The sequence below is a fragment of the Hemiscyllium ocellatum genome, chromosome 5 (genome assembly GCF_020745735.1).
Source record: "Hemiscyllium ocellatum isolate sHemOce1 chromosome 5, sHemOce1.pat.X.cur, whole genome shotgun sequence".
Classification (NCBI taxonomy): Eukaryota; Metazoa; Chordata; class Chondrichthyes; order Orectolobiformes; family Hemiscylliidae; genus Hemiscyllium; species Hemiscyllium ocellatum.
Genome location: NC_083405.1, coordinates 33,757,605 through 33,775,710, shown reverse-complemented (window position 1 = coordinate 33,775,710; position 18,106 = coordinate 33,757,605). Strand labels below are relative to the sequence as shown.

The following is an 18,106-nucleotide window of genomic DNA, read 5'->3' as shown; positions in this document are numbered from 1 at the left end:
TGTATCTGTAAATGAAGGTTTGGAGGACAAATTTAGTTCAAAGAGGCTGACATGCTGCCTTTGTCACAAGAAGGGGCACATGAAGGCTGCTGAATACTGGGAAAACAATTGTCTAGTCAAGGTGTATTTCTCCCAGGTAATAATGTCCTGACTGTTGAAAGTCATGGCAAAATAGGATTGTCTGTTACAATAATTGAGAGAATGAATTGACAGCTGGAAAGCTACAATAAGAGTAAACGGTCCCCATGTTCATCTGGTGAAGCAGGGAAATCAATTATTATTCTTGCTTCAGTTATTGATGAAACATTGAAAACAATGGTAGGGTCTAGGGCACTTTAGCTAAGGTAATGGTTCTGAAAGAGTTAACTTTGGAGGCTGCATGAAACTGTACCCAATCTGGTGAGCTAAACTGCCTTGGATGAACAAAGGGAGAGTTTAGTTTGAGATTCAATTGGAGACAGATGTCACCACAGATAAATCCTGAGAGAAAAAAGACAATATTTTCATAACTAAGCAACAGAATCTATCTAATTTATAAGGTATAAATGCTCCAAAGATACATATGACAAGCTAATCTAAGAATAGGTCAAACAGCAGATACTAAAAGCCAATGTTAGCAATGCAGAGCAAAAAAAGTCTTATAAGCACAAACAATGCCCAGTTATGATAGATCATTTCCAGAAATTACAGAATTAGACTGCAATTTCAGAGCAGGAAAAGCTACTCATGGAAAAATGATAATGTAATAGAATTGCAACCATGAGAAAAAAAATTCAAGATATTCCACATAAATTGATAATTCACCAAATTGAGATTGATAGAATTGGCTCATGTCAATGATGGTATCATACATTTCAAGCTTGACTCAGGGGGAAGTATTACTGTTCTTTCAAATCAAATACCATGTCTGAACTATGAAACTACACAGTTCAGATGGAATAACTTCCAACATTAGAGGTATGCTGGAACACGAAGTTCCATTGAAACACTAAGAGAGCAATAGAATTGAAACACGAAGAGAGCAATAGAATTGAAAATAGATATTTAAATCACAATTAACACTTACCATGTTTGACTCACTTGATCATAACATCCTTGAAATAGCAGAAGCAGTTAATGTGTTCCACTACACTTACCCAGAGTAGAATCCTTTATGGGGCTTGGACTGGAACTACTGGAGTGATCTGAAATGTTCAACTCATCATCCATTTCTAGACATATATCTATAGTACAATAGAAAGTAACACTGACACATTTTAAACTGAAGACGTATGAAAAATATCAGTGTTACAACAACAATTTCATAGGTTTTATATCAGCTACCAATGAAATAAAAGTTCATATCAAAACCATATAACCATTTTACAACTCACAGCCTTAAAGGATATCATTGGAACAGATCATGACTACAGTTAATATAAAATATTACATTCTGAATGTTTACAAAATTTCTGAAATATTATAAGTATTCACATTTTCAAAATGCCAAAAATAATTACAATGTATATTTTAACTAAATTATTTGTATTATTTATTCTACATTTAATAACATTATAGATATGCTAATCCTTTATTGCAGTAAATCTCTACCTACTTAATGTTAAGAAATTCAGTTATACCTTTTTCTGTGTTCTCAGCAGAATTAATATTCTCAATAAATACTGCATCATTCAGTCTCTCATCCCCATCTTTAATATGCTGTGCATGTGTATCACCTAATGTGCTATCATTGGTTTCTGATGACTCACTCTTCAGACTGGTTGTTCCACTGCTGCTTCCAAGATTTGACTTATCATAATGCTCCTTTAATGAAAGAAGGTAAACTTTATTGTAGAAGATAATTCACCATTTTAATTGCAGAATTTCCCACACAATAATTCAACTACATACTGCAGTTCTGTGGAAGACACTTCAAATTTCAATGCATAATGTGCCATTAAAAATATAACTCATATATGGTTGGTCAGTGGAATCAATAGAAATTTCTGTTGAGTAACATTAAATTCAAAACAGTATTGTCAGTGTTTGTGAAGATATTCCTAAGTATATGTTTCACATGGCTTCTCACGTATAAAGAAGGCCAAGCAAAGAAAGGAGAATGTGGTGATGAGTGCAAAAAGCCTCACTTGGCTGAGATCTGATCACTCGAGAGCTGCCAAACTAAGTCAGCAGCAGGCTGGTGAGAGAACCAAAATGAGAAAAGAATCTTCATGACCTCAACCTCACCAATCTAACTGTTGAAATGCATTTTTTCTATAAGAACATTGGTGAGAATGGTTACCGTACAGGCCTTGTTGAAACCAAGCTCCAGTTTCACATCGAGAACACCCTCTATTTTGTTGTGCAGCACTACCAGTGAGAGTAGTAGGATAGATTAAGAACACATTTAGACATTGAAAATTGTATGCCTATAACATTATGTGGCTCAAAAGTGGTGGAATTGCATAATATTAAAACCTGTAACCTCATGGCCCCAGCACATTCCATGTACCTCCTTCACCATTCTGCCATATGGCCAACAGTGGTTTAGTTAAGGATGTGGAAAAGCATGTTGAGAGCAATAGCAGGTGTATCCTGAAAATGGGGGCCAATCTTATGAAGCTGCAGATTAAACATAATATTATGCATGAGATAGACTGTGCAATCTCACAATTGATTAAAGTGGAGAATAATTAACACCGTCGTTTTGAACATGACTGTCATCTAGATTAGAGCTGAAAATGTGTTGCTGGAAAAGCGGAGCAGGTCAGGCAGCATCCAAGGAGCAGGAGAATCGACGTTTCGGGCATGAGCCCTTCTTCAGGAATGTCATCCTGTCATCTAGATTATTATATTTCAGATTTAAGTCTTGTGACATCAAAAATGCTCAGAATGTACAAATCAAAGAAAGTACAGGCAGCATATAAAAAGAGATCATGAATAAATATTTCACACTGAATCTAGTGGACTACAACGTTCATAATATTCCAACAAATAAAATTTAAATGCTTACCTGTGATAGCATGGAGATCTGGTGATGGTAAGTCATTACATTTCTGTTAGCTTCCATGAAATACCTCTGTGTGCGTCTTCTCTCCCGATCAAGCTTCTTCTCCATTGTTATCTGCATTGTGCATAAGTTATCCATGTATTTCATCATAACATCTGAAATCATTGCACTTACTTCCACAACATCTGGTCGTTCTTCTGAATCAGGGGTCAAACACCTGTGGGAATAGATATATATACACAAAACAAAATTCAGCTTCTAAATAAAAATGACTTTTAAAGTTGCACATGCTCAACTGAATATATATATATGAATATATATCATGTAACTCCAGTACCACATGATATGTTGCAGAAGCCTATATGGATGCTGAGAAATCCTCACAAAAATGTTGAAAATAGTAATAGTATATTGGCTTCATGCTTGGCAGGGACAATTTAAAGTCACAAAATCGGCATTTCTTTTATGATCCAATAGCATGAAATTGGTCTAAAATCAACTGTAGACACCAGTTCCACTGTTCAAAAAATTTTATATCTACCTATTGAAGGTGTATTAAAAATTATAAATTGCAGATATGAAAGGCAGAAGTTGCGGTAATATCAGGGCAGCTGCAAGTCCTCCATTCATCTGAAGCAGGCTGTAAGAAGAAGTAATAACTACACCTCTCTGTTCCCAAGAAAATGAGACATTCTGATGTGACTTGTGTTGAATATTTCAAAATTCAGCATGGCCAGTATGTTCAATTCCAAGTACTATGGGTTTTTACTGATTTTACCGTCTGGGAAAACGGTATGGCCTCGATCTGTGCTGCAACCATTCCATGATTCCACTTTCTAGTAGTAGACAAGCCTTAAGACAATCCTTATACACTTGACTTCCATATAATCATTCCTTTATCCTCTCCTCCCAGTAAATGCTGCCCGCTGCATTGCCATTCTCTTAATTCTAGTCTTTCTGTCTCAGATCTCCAATATCTCCTTCTATTGCAGTTCATGCAGCAATCACAGATCCACAATCCCTCCTGACCTTAAGGCAAACTCCTGATGAAGGAGATGAGTGAATCAGGTGGGAAATCCGAGGAGGCCCACCTCAACATCGAAAACAACTCACACCACCTTGTATGCTTTTCACAAGCAGTGTGCCAAGATTCTTGTTAAACAAAAGTGAGATACCAATTGTCGGGGAGTAATGCTGGAGTAATGCTTGTTAAACACCTTGCGTAAGACACAATTCATCTCATTAATATTCAATTTCCAATCTTACTAAGCTCCCAAACAAGCTTGATGTCAGTAAAATTCAACAAGGAAACTACAGTGCATTCCTGGTAGATTCAATTTGCTGCTTGCTCTGAATGACAAGAATATTGCTTATGACCAAACTGCAGTCAAAGGCACGGCTTTTAGTGCTGCTGCATGTGGTGAAAGATAGTGAGCTGTTCTGAACGACTGAGGAGGCAGCATGGAGGGCATGGAGGTGAGTGGTGTGGGAGGTTATCAAGAGTGTGTGAGGGAAAATAGTGCATATTATAGTGAGATTGGCAGAGCATGAGCCTTAGTGGGAAATGGCAAAGTTAGAGGGAATGTGAGGTGGCAGGGAGAAGAGTGTAGCACTTTTGCTGGTGGAGCACATATGTCACCGATCTTCCTGTGGCACTACTGGACATTCCTCCACACCCTGGAGACATACCCTGGCCCGGGTGGCACCTGGCATCAGGCTGGCAGAGTCTTATGGCATGGCCTCTTTTCATGGCACGCTGGAAAGAGGATGCTTCTCATCTAGAATATCTCCAGGTCCCTCTCGGAGGATCACAGTGCCATTTTCATCTTTTCACCAAGTTCTGACTCTGTCGATTAATAGGGTTGCATCAAGCAGGCTGGTTTGTCCAGGATGGTGTTGAGCTTTCTAAGCATTATTGAAGCTGCACTCATCTGGACAATTGGAAGTATTTCATCCCCGACTCGTATTGCATACTTCAAATTGGAGGATTGGTAGGACCAGTACATTTCTAGGCCATTTCATACAGCAGTTGGGATTTTGCTATTTTACTCATTCACAGGATATGTCCCTGGCTAGGCCATTAGACAATAGGTGCAGGAGTAGGCCATTCTGCCCTTCGAGACTGCACTATCATTCAATATGATCATGGCTGACCATCCTTAATCAGTATCTTGTTCTTGCCTTATCTCCATAACCCTTGATTTCCACTATCCTTGAGAGCTCTATCCAGCTCTTTCTTAAATGAATCCAGAGACTGAGCCTCCACTGCCCTCAGGGGCAGAGCATTCCACACAGCCACCACTCTCTGGGTAAAGAAGTTTCTCCTCATCTCTGTCCTAAATGGTCTACCCCGTATTTTTAAGCTGTGTCCTCTGGTTCAGCACTCACCCATCAGCGGAAACATGTTTCCTGCCTCCAGAGTGTCCAATCCTTTAATAATCTTATATAATGCAATCAGATCCCCTCTCAGTCTTCTAAACTCAAGGGTATACAAGCCCAGTCGCTCTAGTCTTTCAGCATAAGGTAGTCCCGCCATTCCAGGAATTGACCTCGTGAACCTACGCTGCACTCCCTCAATAGCTAGAATGTCTTTCCTCAAATTTGGAGACCAGAACTGCACACAATACTCCAGGTGTGGTCTCACCAGGGCCCTGTACAACTGCAGAAGAACTTCTTTGCTTCTAAAGGCCAATATGTAATTGCCCTTGCTGCAGTTCATGGGGAATACAGTGCTGTTAGGAACAAAGTTCCAGGATCTTGACTCAACAGCAGCAAAGGAATCGCAAAAATGTTACAAGTCAGGAAGATGTATAGCTTGGAGAGGTAGTTGCAAGTGGTGGCATTTCCATTCATTTGCTATACTTAGCCTTCTAGGTATGTCAAGGTGATTTTGGAAGATACTATCCAAGGCTGTTTGTGAGTTGTTGCAGTGAATCTTGTAGATGGTACATATTTCAGTCACTGTGCATTGATGAAGGGAGTGAAAGTTGAAAGTGGTGGATTACTGCCAAACAAGTTAATCAAGTTTCTTGAACATTGTTGGTGCTGCACTCATCCAGGTGAATGGAGAGTACTCCGTCATTCTTTTGACTTCTGCCTATTAGTTGGTGGACAAGATTAGGCGAGTTAGGAGTAAAGAGTCTGCCATACTACAATATGTCTTGAGTCACTTGATGTCAAAAATAATTAAAGCAGCGGTTTGTGTTCTCTGAAGGTCATGAGTGAAGCAGGGTTTACAGCAATCCCAAAATACTGGCTCTTAAAGTGTAAGCCTAAATTGTGGAGAAGCAAAATGTATGTAACATTCATGTGTGTAGAGTGCTTAAGGAGAATAGAGTGGTAGTGCTGTAGCACATGTCAGGAGTGAGATGGAAAACTCCTGACTTACTTGGATGTGTGCGGCTCCAAGAACACTCAAGAAGCTTTGTCACCATTCAGGACAAAGCATATACAACATCCATAAATAATCAGACCCACCACCACTGATGCTCAGTAGTGTGTACTATCAACATGAAGCACTGCAGAAATTCACCAAGGTTCCTTCGACAGCACTTTCCAAACTGATGACCACTACTATCTAGATGGACAAGGGCAACAAATACACAGAATTACTACCATCTGCAAGTTCCTCTCTAAGCTACTCACCATCCAGACTTGGAAATATAACTTTATTCTTTCAGTGTTGCTGAGTCAAAATCCTGAAACTTCCTCTCTAACAGGATAGTATGTCTATCTATATCTCATGGACTGCAACTGTTCAAAATGGTAACTTCTCAAAGTCTATTAGAGATGGTCAATAAATAGTGGCCCAGCAAATGCAACATTCTGTGAGTGAATAAACAAAATATGCACCAAAAATAAAAAATAACAAATAGGATATTGACATTTATTAAAAAGGATTTGGTGTACAAAAGTGAAGACATCTTATTGCAATTGTTCCAGGTCTTGGTAATTTCACAACTGGAAAGTACAATTTCCAGTTTTGATCTCCTTACCCAAGAAAGAAGATACTAGCCATAGAAACAGGGTGACAAAGGTTCACTGGATTAAATCCTGGGGTGAGACATTGTCAAGTACCAAGAGTTTGAACAGACTGAGCCTATATTCCTTAAAATTTAGAAGAATGATTGCTTATCTCATTCAAACATTGGAAATTTTCATAAAGTAGATACTGAGTGGATATTTTACTTAGCTTTAAAATCTAGAACCACATGCAAATGTTTCAGAACAAGGAGTTGGCAATTGATGAATGGGATGAGGAGAAATTTTTTCGCCCAGAGTTATGGATCTCTAAAATTTCCTACAAGAGGGCCGTGGAAGCTCAGTTTTTCCATATATTCGGGACAGAGATTGATAAATTTCTGGATACCATCCAATGTGATTGGAAGTCACAGCTGAGGTAAAAGACAGCTTCCATTTTTATTTCTTATGGCCTTATGTGCTTACCTTTTAATAGTTTCTAATACTTTGCAAGAATAGAGTCCTTCTGGTACTGGTTCATAAGCTGCTTCTACAATCTGTTATAAATAAAGTTTAGAAAATTATTCACAGGGAAGAGAAAGTCAAAAAAAAATTTAGTCTACTGTCAATATTAACTCTAAGTAGTTAGGAATTGGTGCAACAACCAACAGAAACAAAAGAAAGGAATAGTTTACAGAAGCCCCTAATCGATTTATAGCATTATAGGATCATAGAATGGTTATTGCACAGAAAAAGGTCACTTGACATGTCATTGCCTTGCTGGCAAATCTAAAAATAATGTTAACATTATGTATCTTTAAATAACTTCATACTGAAAGGTTTTCCACTCGAAATCCAGGACACTAAGTGAGTGGAACTGGGTGCTTACCATACTACTTTGCTGAAAATATGATTTTGAAAACTATGCTTCACACAATGGTTCAGGTTTAGCCATTAGTGACAAAGCAAAGGTGATCCCCACTGACCTTAATGAGAGCCGCCCGTAACGTTCTAGCAATTTCAGTGGCATAGATCTTCCCTTTCCCGCTGGTAATTTAAATTTTGTGCCACATCAAGAGGATCTCCAGGAATGCAGCAATTGTTCAATCAACAGGGTCAGCAGCCAAATGCATTGAGGTATTAGGAAGGGGAAATAAAGCATTGTATCCCCACAATACCCAACTCTCTCTAAAGACATCAAAAGCATTGATGGGCACTACATGTTTCCATTGCAAGGACATCTGGTTATGAACATAGCCATGAAGAGGAGCAGATAGTCAGCAGAGATTACCTCCTCCACAGTCTTGGGTCTGCTTTATTTTTCTACCCAGCAGTGCTATTACACACAACTGAGCGACCTTCCCACCACCAATATCACCGTGACATTTTTGCATTATTTTTAAACCTATTTTAAATCTATGTAGCCAAAAGAATATTTACAAGCAAAGCCTGTTATGAGCAGTGCAAACCTTCAAAACTGAGGGAGGTGTAGGGAGAAAGAGCAGGGACTTAATCAAAATGGGGTTGGAGGGGGAAATAAAGCATTGCATCCCCCGACGTGCTGACCTCTCTCTATAGGCATTAAGAGCATTGATGGACACCACATGCTGCCTCTCCAATGAACCCAGGCATGAACATAACCACAGAACAGGGGCAGACAATCAGCAGAGATTATCCCTTCCATGGCCTGTTTCTGTGTTGCATATATTTTAAAAAATTTAACTTATTTTTCTAATCATCTTGTTCAGAGATGTCATTACACACCTATGGGCCAGGAACCCATACTCCATGAGCTCTATAGAGAAATAAGTTATTAATTCCCCATGGGCCTATTAAGGGTTATCATAGGATCATTTACTGTTTTCAGTTTAGTGACTGATTTATTTCTACTGGCTGTTGCTGTGATTGTAGAAATGTTAAACTATTTCCAAAACTGTTCAAAATAACTCAGGTATACAAAAAGGGTGTTGCATGAATTAAAAGATTTTGTTCTAACTTTGCGGATTCTGCATGTAACAATTGCTCTCAGAGATGGGAATAGTTTGTTTCCTCTTACCCTCAGGGATGTCAGGAGGAATGAGTGGAAGCAATATTGAACAGAACAAACTATTGGTAGAAGCTGGAGGAAATAGAGTTGGATGCCATATTACAGTGCTTATTGGTCTTTCCATTTCTTTTTATTATGTCATCATGATATTATTGTAATATTTTTATGATGCTCATTGTCTTTTTTATGCCAATGCTAATTTGCAAAGTTTGACTTTTAATTCTGTCCAGAAAATTGTTGAGGTGTGAATATTAAATAATGTGATAAAACAATGAGTAGAAAAGTACAAAGTTGTTATATTCAGAAACTTAAAAGTGATCAGTTCAGATCAGTGCAGAAAAAGATAAGGACATCTTTTTCTGTGATTTATATTTAGTGTGATTTATATTACATGTTGAAAGTTAAAAAAGACAAGTCATTACGTCAAGAAGTGAATTAATAGATTAACTATACATATCAAAACTCTGAAAAAGCAAATGTGGTTACATATTGTTGTATTATATCTCATAGTTAGTATATCATTATACCTTTAAGAGACATGCTCTTGATATCATTATTACACCATAACATATGAGCCGAAGGTACAAAGGTCAGAGACTCTATCTTAATTTGGGTCACTTGAAGCATAACGCGCTGAACCCAAAAGCTGAATGTTAGCACAGAGAAAGTTATGTCTGTGGATATAATATTTGAATAGTCAGGCTGCAATAAATGTCTGAAGGATCTTTCAATACCACATTCCCCATGTCCTGTTTTCTTATGTTATTGGGATATTAAGCATTGCCACATCAGTTAAAGATTGCTCGAGACAAAACAAATATCATGGTGGCAGTGGTGGTATATGGGCACACATGTGCAGGAAATCTGGTACAGACTGCAGAACAAAACACAGGTGACCAGCAAGAAGACACCAAAAGCACTGTAAGAAAAGCAACTGTAAAGAAAGTGCAAACATGCAAATACATATGTGAAGTTCATATTCAATTAATTAAAGGCAATTTTCAGAAAATAAACTCCTTCCAAATTTCATTTATGGCTTCGATGGTTTAGATTACTTACAGTGTGGAAACAGGCCCTTCAGCCCAACAAGTCCACACCGGCCCGCTAAAGCGCAACCCACCCATACCCGTACATTTACCCCTTACCTAACACTATGGGCAATTTAGCATGGCCAATTTACCTGACCCGCACATCTTTGGACTGTGGGAGGAAACCGGAGCACCCGGAGGAAACCCACACAGACACGGGGAGAACGTGCAAACTCCACACAGTCAGTCGCCTGAGTCGGGAATTGACCCGGGTCTCAGGCGCTGTGAGACAGCAGTGCTAACCACTGTGCTACCGTGCCGCCCACTGATGGTATGAAGCAATCATAAGTGTTGACTTTTTTTTAATTCACTGGTGGGACATGGACATTGCTGCCTGGGCCAGTATTGACTGCCATCCCTACTTGCCCATGAGAAGGTGCTGATGGTGAGTTGTCTTCTTAAATCACTGCTGTCCTGTGCTAAATCTCGACCCACAATGCCCTTAGAGAGAGAATTCCAGAATTTTGACCCAGTAGCTGTGAAGGAATGGCAATGTATTTCCAAGTCAGGATGGTGAGTGACTTGGAGGGGAGCTTGCAGGTGGTGTTGTTCCCATGTATCTTGTCCTTCTAGATAGTGGTCACTTGGGGTTTGCAGGGTGCTGTCTAAGGATCTTTGGTGAATTTCTGCAGTGCATTTTGTAGGTAGTACACACTGATGCCGCATAGTATTGGTGGTTGAGTGACTGCATGTTTATAGATGTGATGTCAAACAAGTATGCTACTTTGTGATGTCAAGCTTCTTGTGTTTTGTTGGAGCTGCACTCATCCAGGTAGGTGGGGTGTTTTCCATCACACGCATGACTTGAGCCTAGTCGATGCTGGGCAGGCTTTTGGAGGGTAATAAATTGAGTTACTTGCTGCAGTGTTACTTGCCTCTGATAGCCTCCTCTCCTGTAACCACAGAATTAATATGCGTAGACCAGTTCAGTTTCTGGTTAATGGCAATCACCAGGATGCTGATCATGAGGGAATTCAGTGATAGTAATGCTATTGAATTTCAAGGAGTCATAATTAGACTCTTTCTTACTGGAAATTATTCTTATATGGCACTTGTCTAATGTGAATGCTGCTTGTCACTTGTCAGCTCAAATCTGAATATTGTCCAGGTCTTGCTCAGATTGGAGGTGCACTGTTTTAGTATCTGAGGAGTAGTAAATGGTGCTGAATATTATGCAATTATCGGTAAATATCCTTACTTCTGACCTTATATTGGGGAGGAGGTCATTGGCTCAACCATCTTCAGCTGCTTCATCAAAGACACTACCCTGAAGAACTCCTGCAGAAATCTCCTGGAGCTCATATGACTGATATCCAACAACCTCAACCATCTTTTTTTTAGATTAGATTACTTAGATTAGATTACTTACAGCGTGGAAACAGGCCTTCGGCCCAACAAGTCCACACCGACCCGCTGAAGCACAACCCACCCATACCCCTACATATTACCTCTTACCTAACACTACGGGTAATTTAGCATGGCCAATTCACCTGACCCGCACATCTTTGGACTGTGGGAGGAAACCGGAGCACCCGGAGGAAACCCACGCAGACACGGGGAGAACGTGCAAACTCCACACAGTCTGTCACCTGAGTCGGAAATTGAACCCGGGTCTCAGGCGCTGTGAAACAGCAGTGCTAACCACTGTGCCACCGTGCCTCCCTGTGCCCGATATGACTCCAATCAATGGAAAGCTTGCCCCCTGATTCCCACTGACTCCAGTTTCGCTAGAGCTTCTTGATGCCACTCTTTATAAATTCAACTTTGACGTTAAAGGCACTCCCACCTCTGGAGTTCAACTTTTTCACCCATATTTGGACCAAGGCTGATATAAGGTCAGGAACTCAGTAGGCTTGGCAAGTGCTGCTTGATAGCACAGTCAATTTCATCATGTTGTTGATGATCAAGAGTGGACTGTTAGGATGGTAATTGCTCAGGTTGGATTTATCTATCATGTTGTGGATAGGACACATCTAAATGACATCTACAGCTCATTTCTTCAGCCACTTCCATTTGTACTTGTTTGGGACCTGCTTCTCCATCCTGTCTCTGGGAATCAACACATTTCTGCAAATCTTAGTTGGTCACCAAAGGAAGAGTTAGAGAACTAAGAGGTCAGTGAGGAGGGCATCCTTCCAATGTTGTGCTTCCATTCTTGTCACTGAAACATAGCATATCAATCTGGAATTGAATCACATTATTGCCTATTGAGGTTCCTTCAACTAGAAACCTTCCATTGACAGGTATGGATCTTCATCACAGCTGCACTCTTCCATTGATTGGGAAATCTAGAGGCTGGACAATGCTAATGCCATGGCCAAGTTAATCAACAATGGTAAAGCCCACCACTGTAATGATAAGGCTTTCAATCCCACAGCCAGCACCTTCACTGTGAGCAGGTCAGCTCAAAAATTCTGCTCAAAAAATGGAAGGCAAATCAAATGCAAAATTATGGTTTGATAAGTTAAATACTAGTATGAGGATGCAGTTCTTGGGTTGAACAATCTGTGGAGAAATGTCTTGATAAACCTAGAAAGAGAAAGCTAAAGTGAAAGAATTTAGCAGGTAAGCTGGGTAAACATTTCAGAAGAGTTAAATAAGACAATCCAAAACAGGAGCATGTTGGTAGATTTCACATTGAACATGCTTCATATCCTGTACCCAGCTAGACAAATACAAGAATGCTAAGTTTCAAATGATCACAACAATTTATATCACAGGTGCAAGGGTGCTCACAGGTTGCTATTGATGAGGAACAGGGAAATGGAAGAAGAAAGGAAGAAGTTTGATTGTAGAGAATCTTTCACATCCCAGGAGATCCCAAAGTGCTTTAAAGGTATCATAAGTATATCCTAAAGATACATTTATAATTTGGTTGCTAACTTCATCATTTTTCAAATTCAGAGATATCGCATCAGCTGAAATATTTAACTTTTCATTTGCTGCTTGATTTTTGTATTAATTTATAAAAAAAATTTATTGGACTGATTAATATTCCTACCTTTGTTGCCAGGGAGAGCATGTTACTGCTGTAAAAAGGAGGATTTAAAGTTGCCATTTGATACAGAATGCATCCTGCGGCCCAAATGTCTGCCTTCTCTCCATATGGTTCACTCTTCACTATTTCTGGACTGAATGGATCATTAGTAGACTATAAGTTAAATGTGTACACAAAGGAATTTATTATCATTCCGAATCACGTCTGCAATCCCTCACCCCCAAGCAAATGTAGCCTGTTCAATTTTGTGGCATTGTGGACCTGCCAAAGATAATATAAGTTCTATGGCCAAGGTTCATCATCAAAATTGCTCTACATGTATTCAGATAAACAAATTAAAAGTGCAATCTGTTCTGCACTTTGGACAACTTCAGGACATAAAAAAGCAAACTCTTTTGTTTTACTACATTACCTATTAGAAATCCTATTTGAGATTTGTTTGCTCTTTTGATGTTCTCTCACTTGTGTGCAGTCCTGATCACCAAAATGAACTTTTACAGAAATGGGTTAAAACTAAAATAAAGCAAAAAAAATTGTGGGTGCTGAAATATGAAATAAAAAATAGAATTTGCTGGAGAAACTCAGCAAGTCTAGCATGATCTGAAGAGAGAAAGCACAGTTAACGCTTTGGATCCAGTGACCCTCTTTTATTTGTAGAACTGAGGTGACCATGTATTTTGTTTCTATTGAGCCTCTCTCTTCATTCGCTTCATTTCAAATTACTTCAAAACAAAAGTAGGTTGAGTTGAATTTCACACATAATCCTTTGGAAAATCAAAATTGAAAACTGGAACCAACCAGCAGGTGGTCTATTTGCTTAAAAACAAAGTAAGTTTACTAATATCTCAAATTTGTAACATAATTGGTGACTGCTGTAAAATAGGGTAACTTACAAATCCAATGGATTAGACATCAACCAAGGTCTAAATTAAGGACTATAAAACAGGTGTCCAAATGCAATGGGTCAGATTTTCCAGACAGGAGCAATCTCACACAGATTCTACTCAGGTCTCCCTCAAAAATATGGAATCGTACTTCCATTCCGACAATTCAATCATAACACAAAATTTTCATAGGAAGGTGAACCAGAGCAGTCAGCTGTTGTATTTTGAAATGTAAAAGTCCTAGCAACCACTTTGACAGCTACTGTGAGAGGGTAAATATTATAAGGGATGTGTAATGTTAGGATGCTGGGAAGATATGGTGCCATATAGGTATAGTGTAGGGTGTCAGAAAAACAGAATGCCAGCTCAGTAGGATGCCTACAGGGTAGTGTGCCAGCTGATTCAGGTGCCAGATGTGTAGGATGTTGTGAGAAGGCGAGAGAAGGGGATAGTGTGCCAGGGCACGAGGACCCAATAAGTGATGCAGTTACAGGAAGGTCAGGGTAAGCAGGAGAAATCATGGAGTGCGTGGGTGTTGGTCTGGCAGTGGGGGAACGAGAATGTGTGGTCAGGTCCAGTGGCAGAGTTGGGTCTAAAGGTGGAGGCAGGTTGGCTGGACATATGAGGAAGTTCAGGGGTTGGGTTGGGTCTGGCAGGGCTGGGTCAGGTCTAGTGTGGGAAGTGGTTGAGGTGTTTGGATGGTTTTGCCTGGGGATGAGGTGGGATGGTTGGGTCCGCAGTGATAAGTGGAAAGGTTTGGGTCTAACAGAGGGGAATTAACTGCTGATCATGGTGGTATTTTGGGTCTGAGGGGTGTGTCATGACCCAAAGGATATCATTTCCCCAAGGGGTGTCAGGTACCTATAGGGGAGGGACATTGAGTCCCAGTGAATATCAGGGGATATTGTGTCTCAGAAGGAGATCATGTCAGAGTTCGAGGTGTGTTAAAGGGTTTGGTGTAGTTAAGTGTGTGAAAGGCAAATATGAAGTCAGTTGAATAGTTACTTCACAAGTCAGACTATGTAATTAATAGCCTAGCTTATCTTGAGTAACTATTTTACTTAATTTTGTCAGAAGTCTCCAAATTTTCTGATTTAAATAATAAATTTTCTAGGTGTGGTATAATTGCCTGGTGGAACCTTCAATGCCCCAGGCAATTCATTTGGAGTGCCTTATGATTGGGATTTTACAGGGTCCTTATGTGGAACTCTAATCTACACTGGGAAAATGAATGCCTGGTCAGCAGAAAAAATCCACGTTAAATCCAAATCAGTGTGAAGTAGTTGTTAGATTTAATAAAATGAATCGATTACGTTCATATTAAACTTGATTTGCAAAATAATTTATCGTAAGCCAGCTCTTGAATGTATTGAGTCTTGTAAAACACAGCCATCCCTTAGTGTATCACGATCTAAACAAAGGCTTTAGTTAAATTCTACATTTATACTTACCAGGAATATAATATAGTCCCAACAACTGAAGTCATTTTGCTGTTTTCTTGTTTCTGTTTTGCAAGGCCAAAATCAGCTACAATTGAAAACAAGCAGAAAGTAACAATAATAATAGCATGGGACATAAAAACAATTATTAATTGTATTGGGTGTTCAATTTGTCGCATCAATCATGTAAACTATTGTATCACTACATTAGATAGAAGTTCTGGAAAATGTGCTCATATAAATTAAAGCTAACAGTAAGTAGAACATACTTTTCTGAAATAGTTCTGTCCAAGCAAGGCATGAAGTTAATTTGAAAATAAAGACAGAACTTACAATATAAGAAAACATTATGAGAAATAGATGATTCTAGAGGCTCTTCAATAATCATATCAAGGTTACACATATTTCCACTGGGATCCAGCACGTATGATGCAAAGTTAATTTTTGATTTGCAGCACAATCAGACAGGTAGCATCTAAACCACTGGAAACACCCTTTTCCTTGTTCTATCAACTGAAAAGTCAGAAAAGCGACAAGGCACCTGGCTACATTTGGTTGTTGAGACAGAATTCAGGAGATTCCCCAACTCACTAAATGCACCTCAGTAAAGTGCAAGCTGAAATGTGTGATTTTCATTCCATGATGGATGGTGGGAGGATAGATTTCAGTCCACAGATCTAGTAAGGTGTGGGTTTGCAGTTACAGGGGTGGGAGAGTCCTAAGGAGTCTTTCTTTGAAATGTTGTTAGGCCCTCTAGCTCTCAAACCTCACCCTCCTTCATCCCTCCACCCACTTGATAGGCCAATCCACTGCCAAATTGTTCATCATCCTGCATCATTGCCTCTCATACCCTTCATGCCAACAAATGCTTTTCAACTATGCCCAAGGTTCCTTGTGTCCTCATACCAACACAATGCTAACTCGCACCTTCCACTTACTCCACAGGTCTTTCATGCCCCCCTGTGCATAACTTATATTTTCCACCCCCATCCAGAATCTCTCATATCCTCCATGCAAACACAATGACAACTCATGCCTCTCTTTATACTTCATATCAACTCAATGCTAACTCATGTATCTCATCCACTCCAACACACTTGTGTGTGAAACCAACTTTTAAAAACCCATTCAAGGCTTTTAAAAGTATTAAAGTTGTAAATATTTTATAGAAACAAATACCCACATCAAAGACAGCAAAACTGTAAATAAAACTTTTAAATCATTAATCAAACTATGAATTCAGAAGCCCACGCTAAGACAAGCGTAGTTTTTTAAACTCAGAAAAGCTTTCATAAGCTTTCATTAACAATTAACTCTATTGAAACTTCACAAATACAGTAGATGCTACTGAGGGTATTTCTAACCTATTCTCTTCATCAAAGCAGTCTAGTAGAGGGTTTTGTTTAATTCTCACTGACAGCTATATTATTTTTGTCAAAGGTTAAACTATAAGGGATTTAAAAATAATTTTAAATTATGACAGTTGTACAGACCTTATCCATACTTCATGGCTACACCATCAATTCATAACTCCCACACGATGGACAAAGGCTCATGTGACAACTAAAATGTCACCTGGTTTAACTCACAAGTGAGATAAATGCTCCTAATGAGTTCAGGTTTCCCTCCTTAGTGTTTATGCCATGCTCCCTTCCCTTACTGGCAAAATTAGATTTGCTTAAAATCAAGGTGTAATTTCCACATTGAGATCCCAACTCCACAAAAATGTGGCCCTCTATAGTTTTAATGATGTACACTAGTGATCAAATGTTGCTAAGAAAATACGTTAAAATTCCATTAGATCAAAGGAAGTGGCTTATAATGTAGCCAGAAAAAAGTGGTAAACCAGAGAATTGGGAGAAGTTTAGAATCACCAAAATGCTGAACAAGGGAACGATAATGGGAAAAAGAGAATATAGAGTCATAGAGATGTACACAATGGAAACAAACCCTTCGGTCCAACCCGTCCATGCCAACCAGATATCCCAACCCAAGCTAGTCCCACCTGCCAGCATCCGGCCCACATCCCTTCAAACCTTTCCTATTCATATACCCATCCAAATGCCTCTTAAATGTTGCAGCCTCCACCACATCCTCTGGCAGCTCATTCCATACACGTACCACACTCTGCGTTAAAAAGTTGCCCCTTAGGTCTCTTTTATATCTTTCCCCTCTCACCCTAAACCTATGCCCTCCAGTTCTGGACTCCCCACCCAGGGAAAAGACATTGTCTATTTATTCTATCCATGCCCCTCATAATTTTGTAAACCTCTATAATGTCACCTGTCAACCTCCAACGCTCCAGGGAAAACAGCCCCAGCCTATTCAGCCTCTCCCTATAACTCAAATCCTCCAACCCTGGCAACATCCTTGTAAATCTTTTCTGAACATTTCAAGAATGGAAGCTAATGAGATATACTAAGATAGACCATCAAAGCTTCTTTTGGATGAAACCTAAAGGCTGTGAATATTTAAACACCACTTTTATGAGCATGCAAATAGACCTTCTTTGTAATTACAAAGTGGTGGAAAACACCAGAAAGCATCTGCCCAGGTGTAATCCAAGACTGAGCGAGATAGAGGCGGAACCTGGGAGCTAATGAAGAGGAAATCTTCCTTCCCAGCAGCATCTCCTTGGCTGCCGCTCCTTCATAATATTTACCCTGCCACCCAGCCCTCTCCAGTCACTGCACTGCCTGAC

General features: G+C 39.5%; 1 protein-coding gene across 1 annotated transcript in view; it reads right to left on the bottom strand.

The window, feature by feature from the left end:
* The window catches only part of nek10 (NIMA-related kinase 10), a 246,957-nt gene that overhangs the window by 37,312 nt on the left and 191,539 nt on the right, over positions 1-18,106 (bottom strand). The window contains exons 23-28 of the mRNA XM_060825301.1: positions 15,418-15,493; positions 13,086-13,215; positions 7,436-7,506; positions 2,993-3,206; positions 1,620-1,803; positions 1,137-1,223 (exon numbers count right to left, since the gene is read on the bottom strand). Of these exons, the coding sequence (XP_060681284.1) occupies positions 1,137-1,223; positions 1,620-1,803; positions 2,993-3,206; positions 7,436-7,506; positions 13,086-13,215; positions 15,418-15,493 (762 nt within the window). The remainder of the gene's footprint in view (positions 1-1,136; positions 1,224-1,619; positions 1,804-2,992; positions 3,207-7,435; positions 7,507-13,085; positions 13,216-15,417; positions 15,494-18,106) is intronic.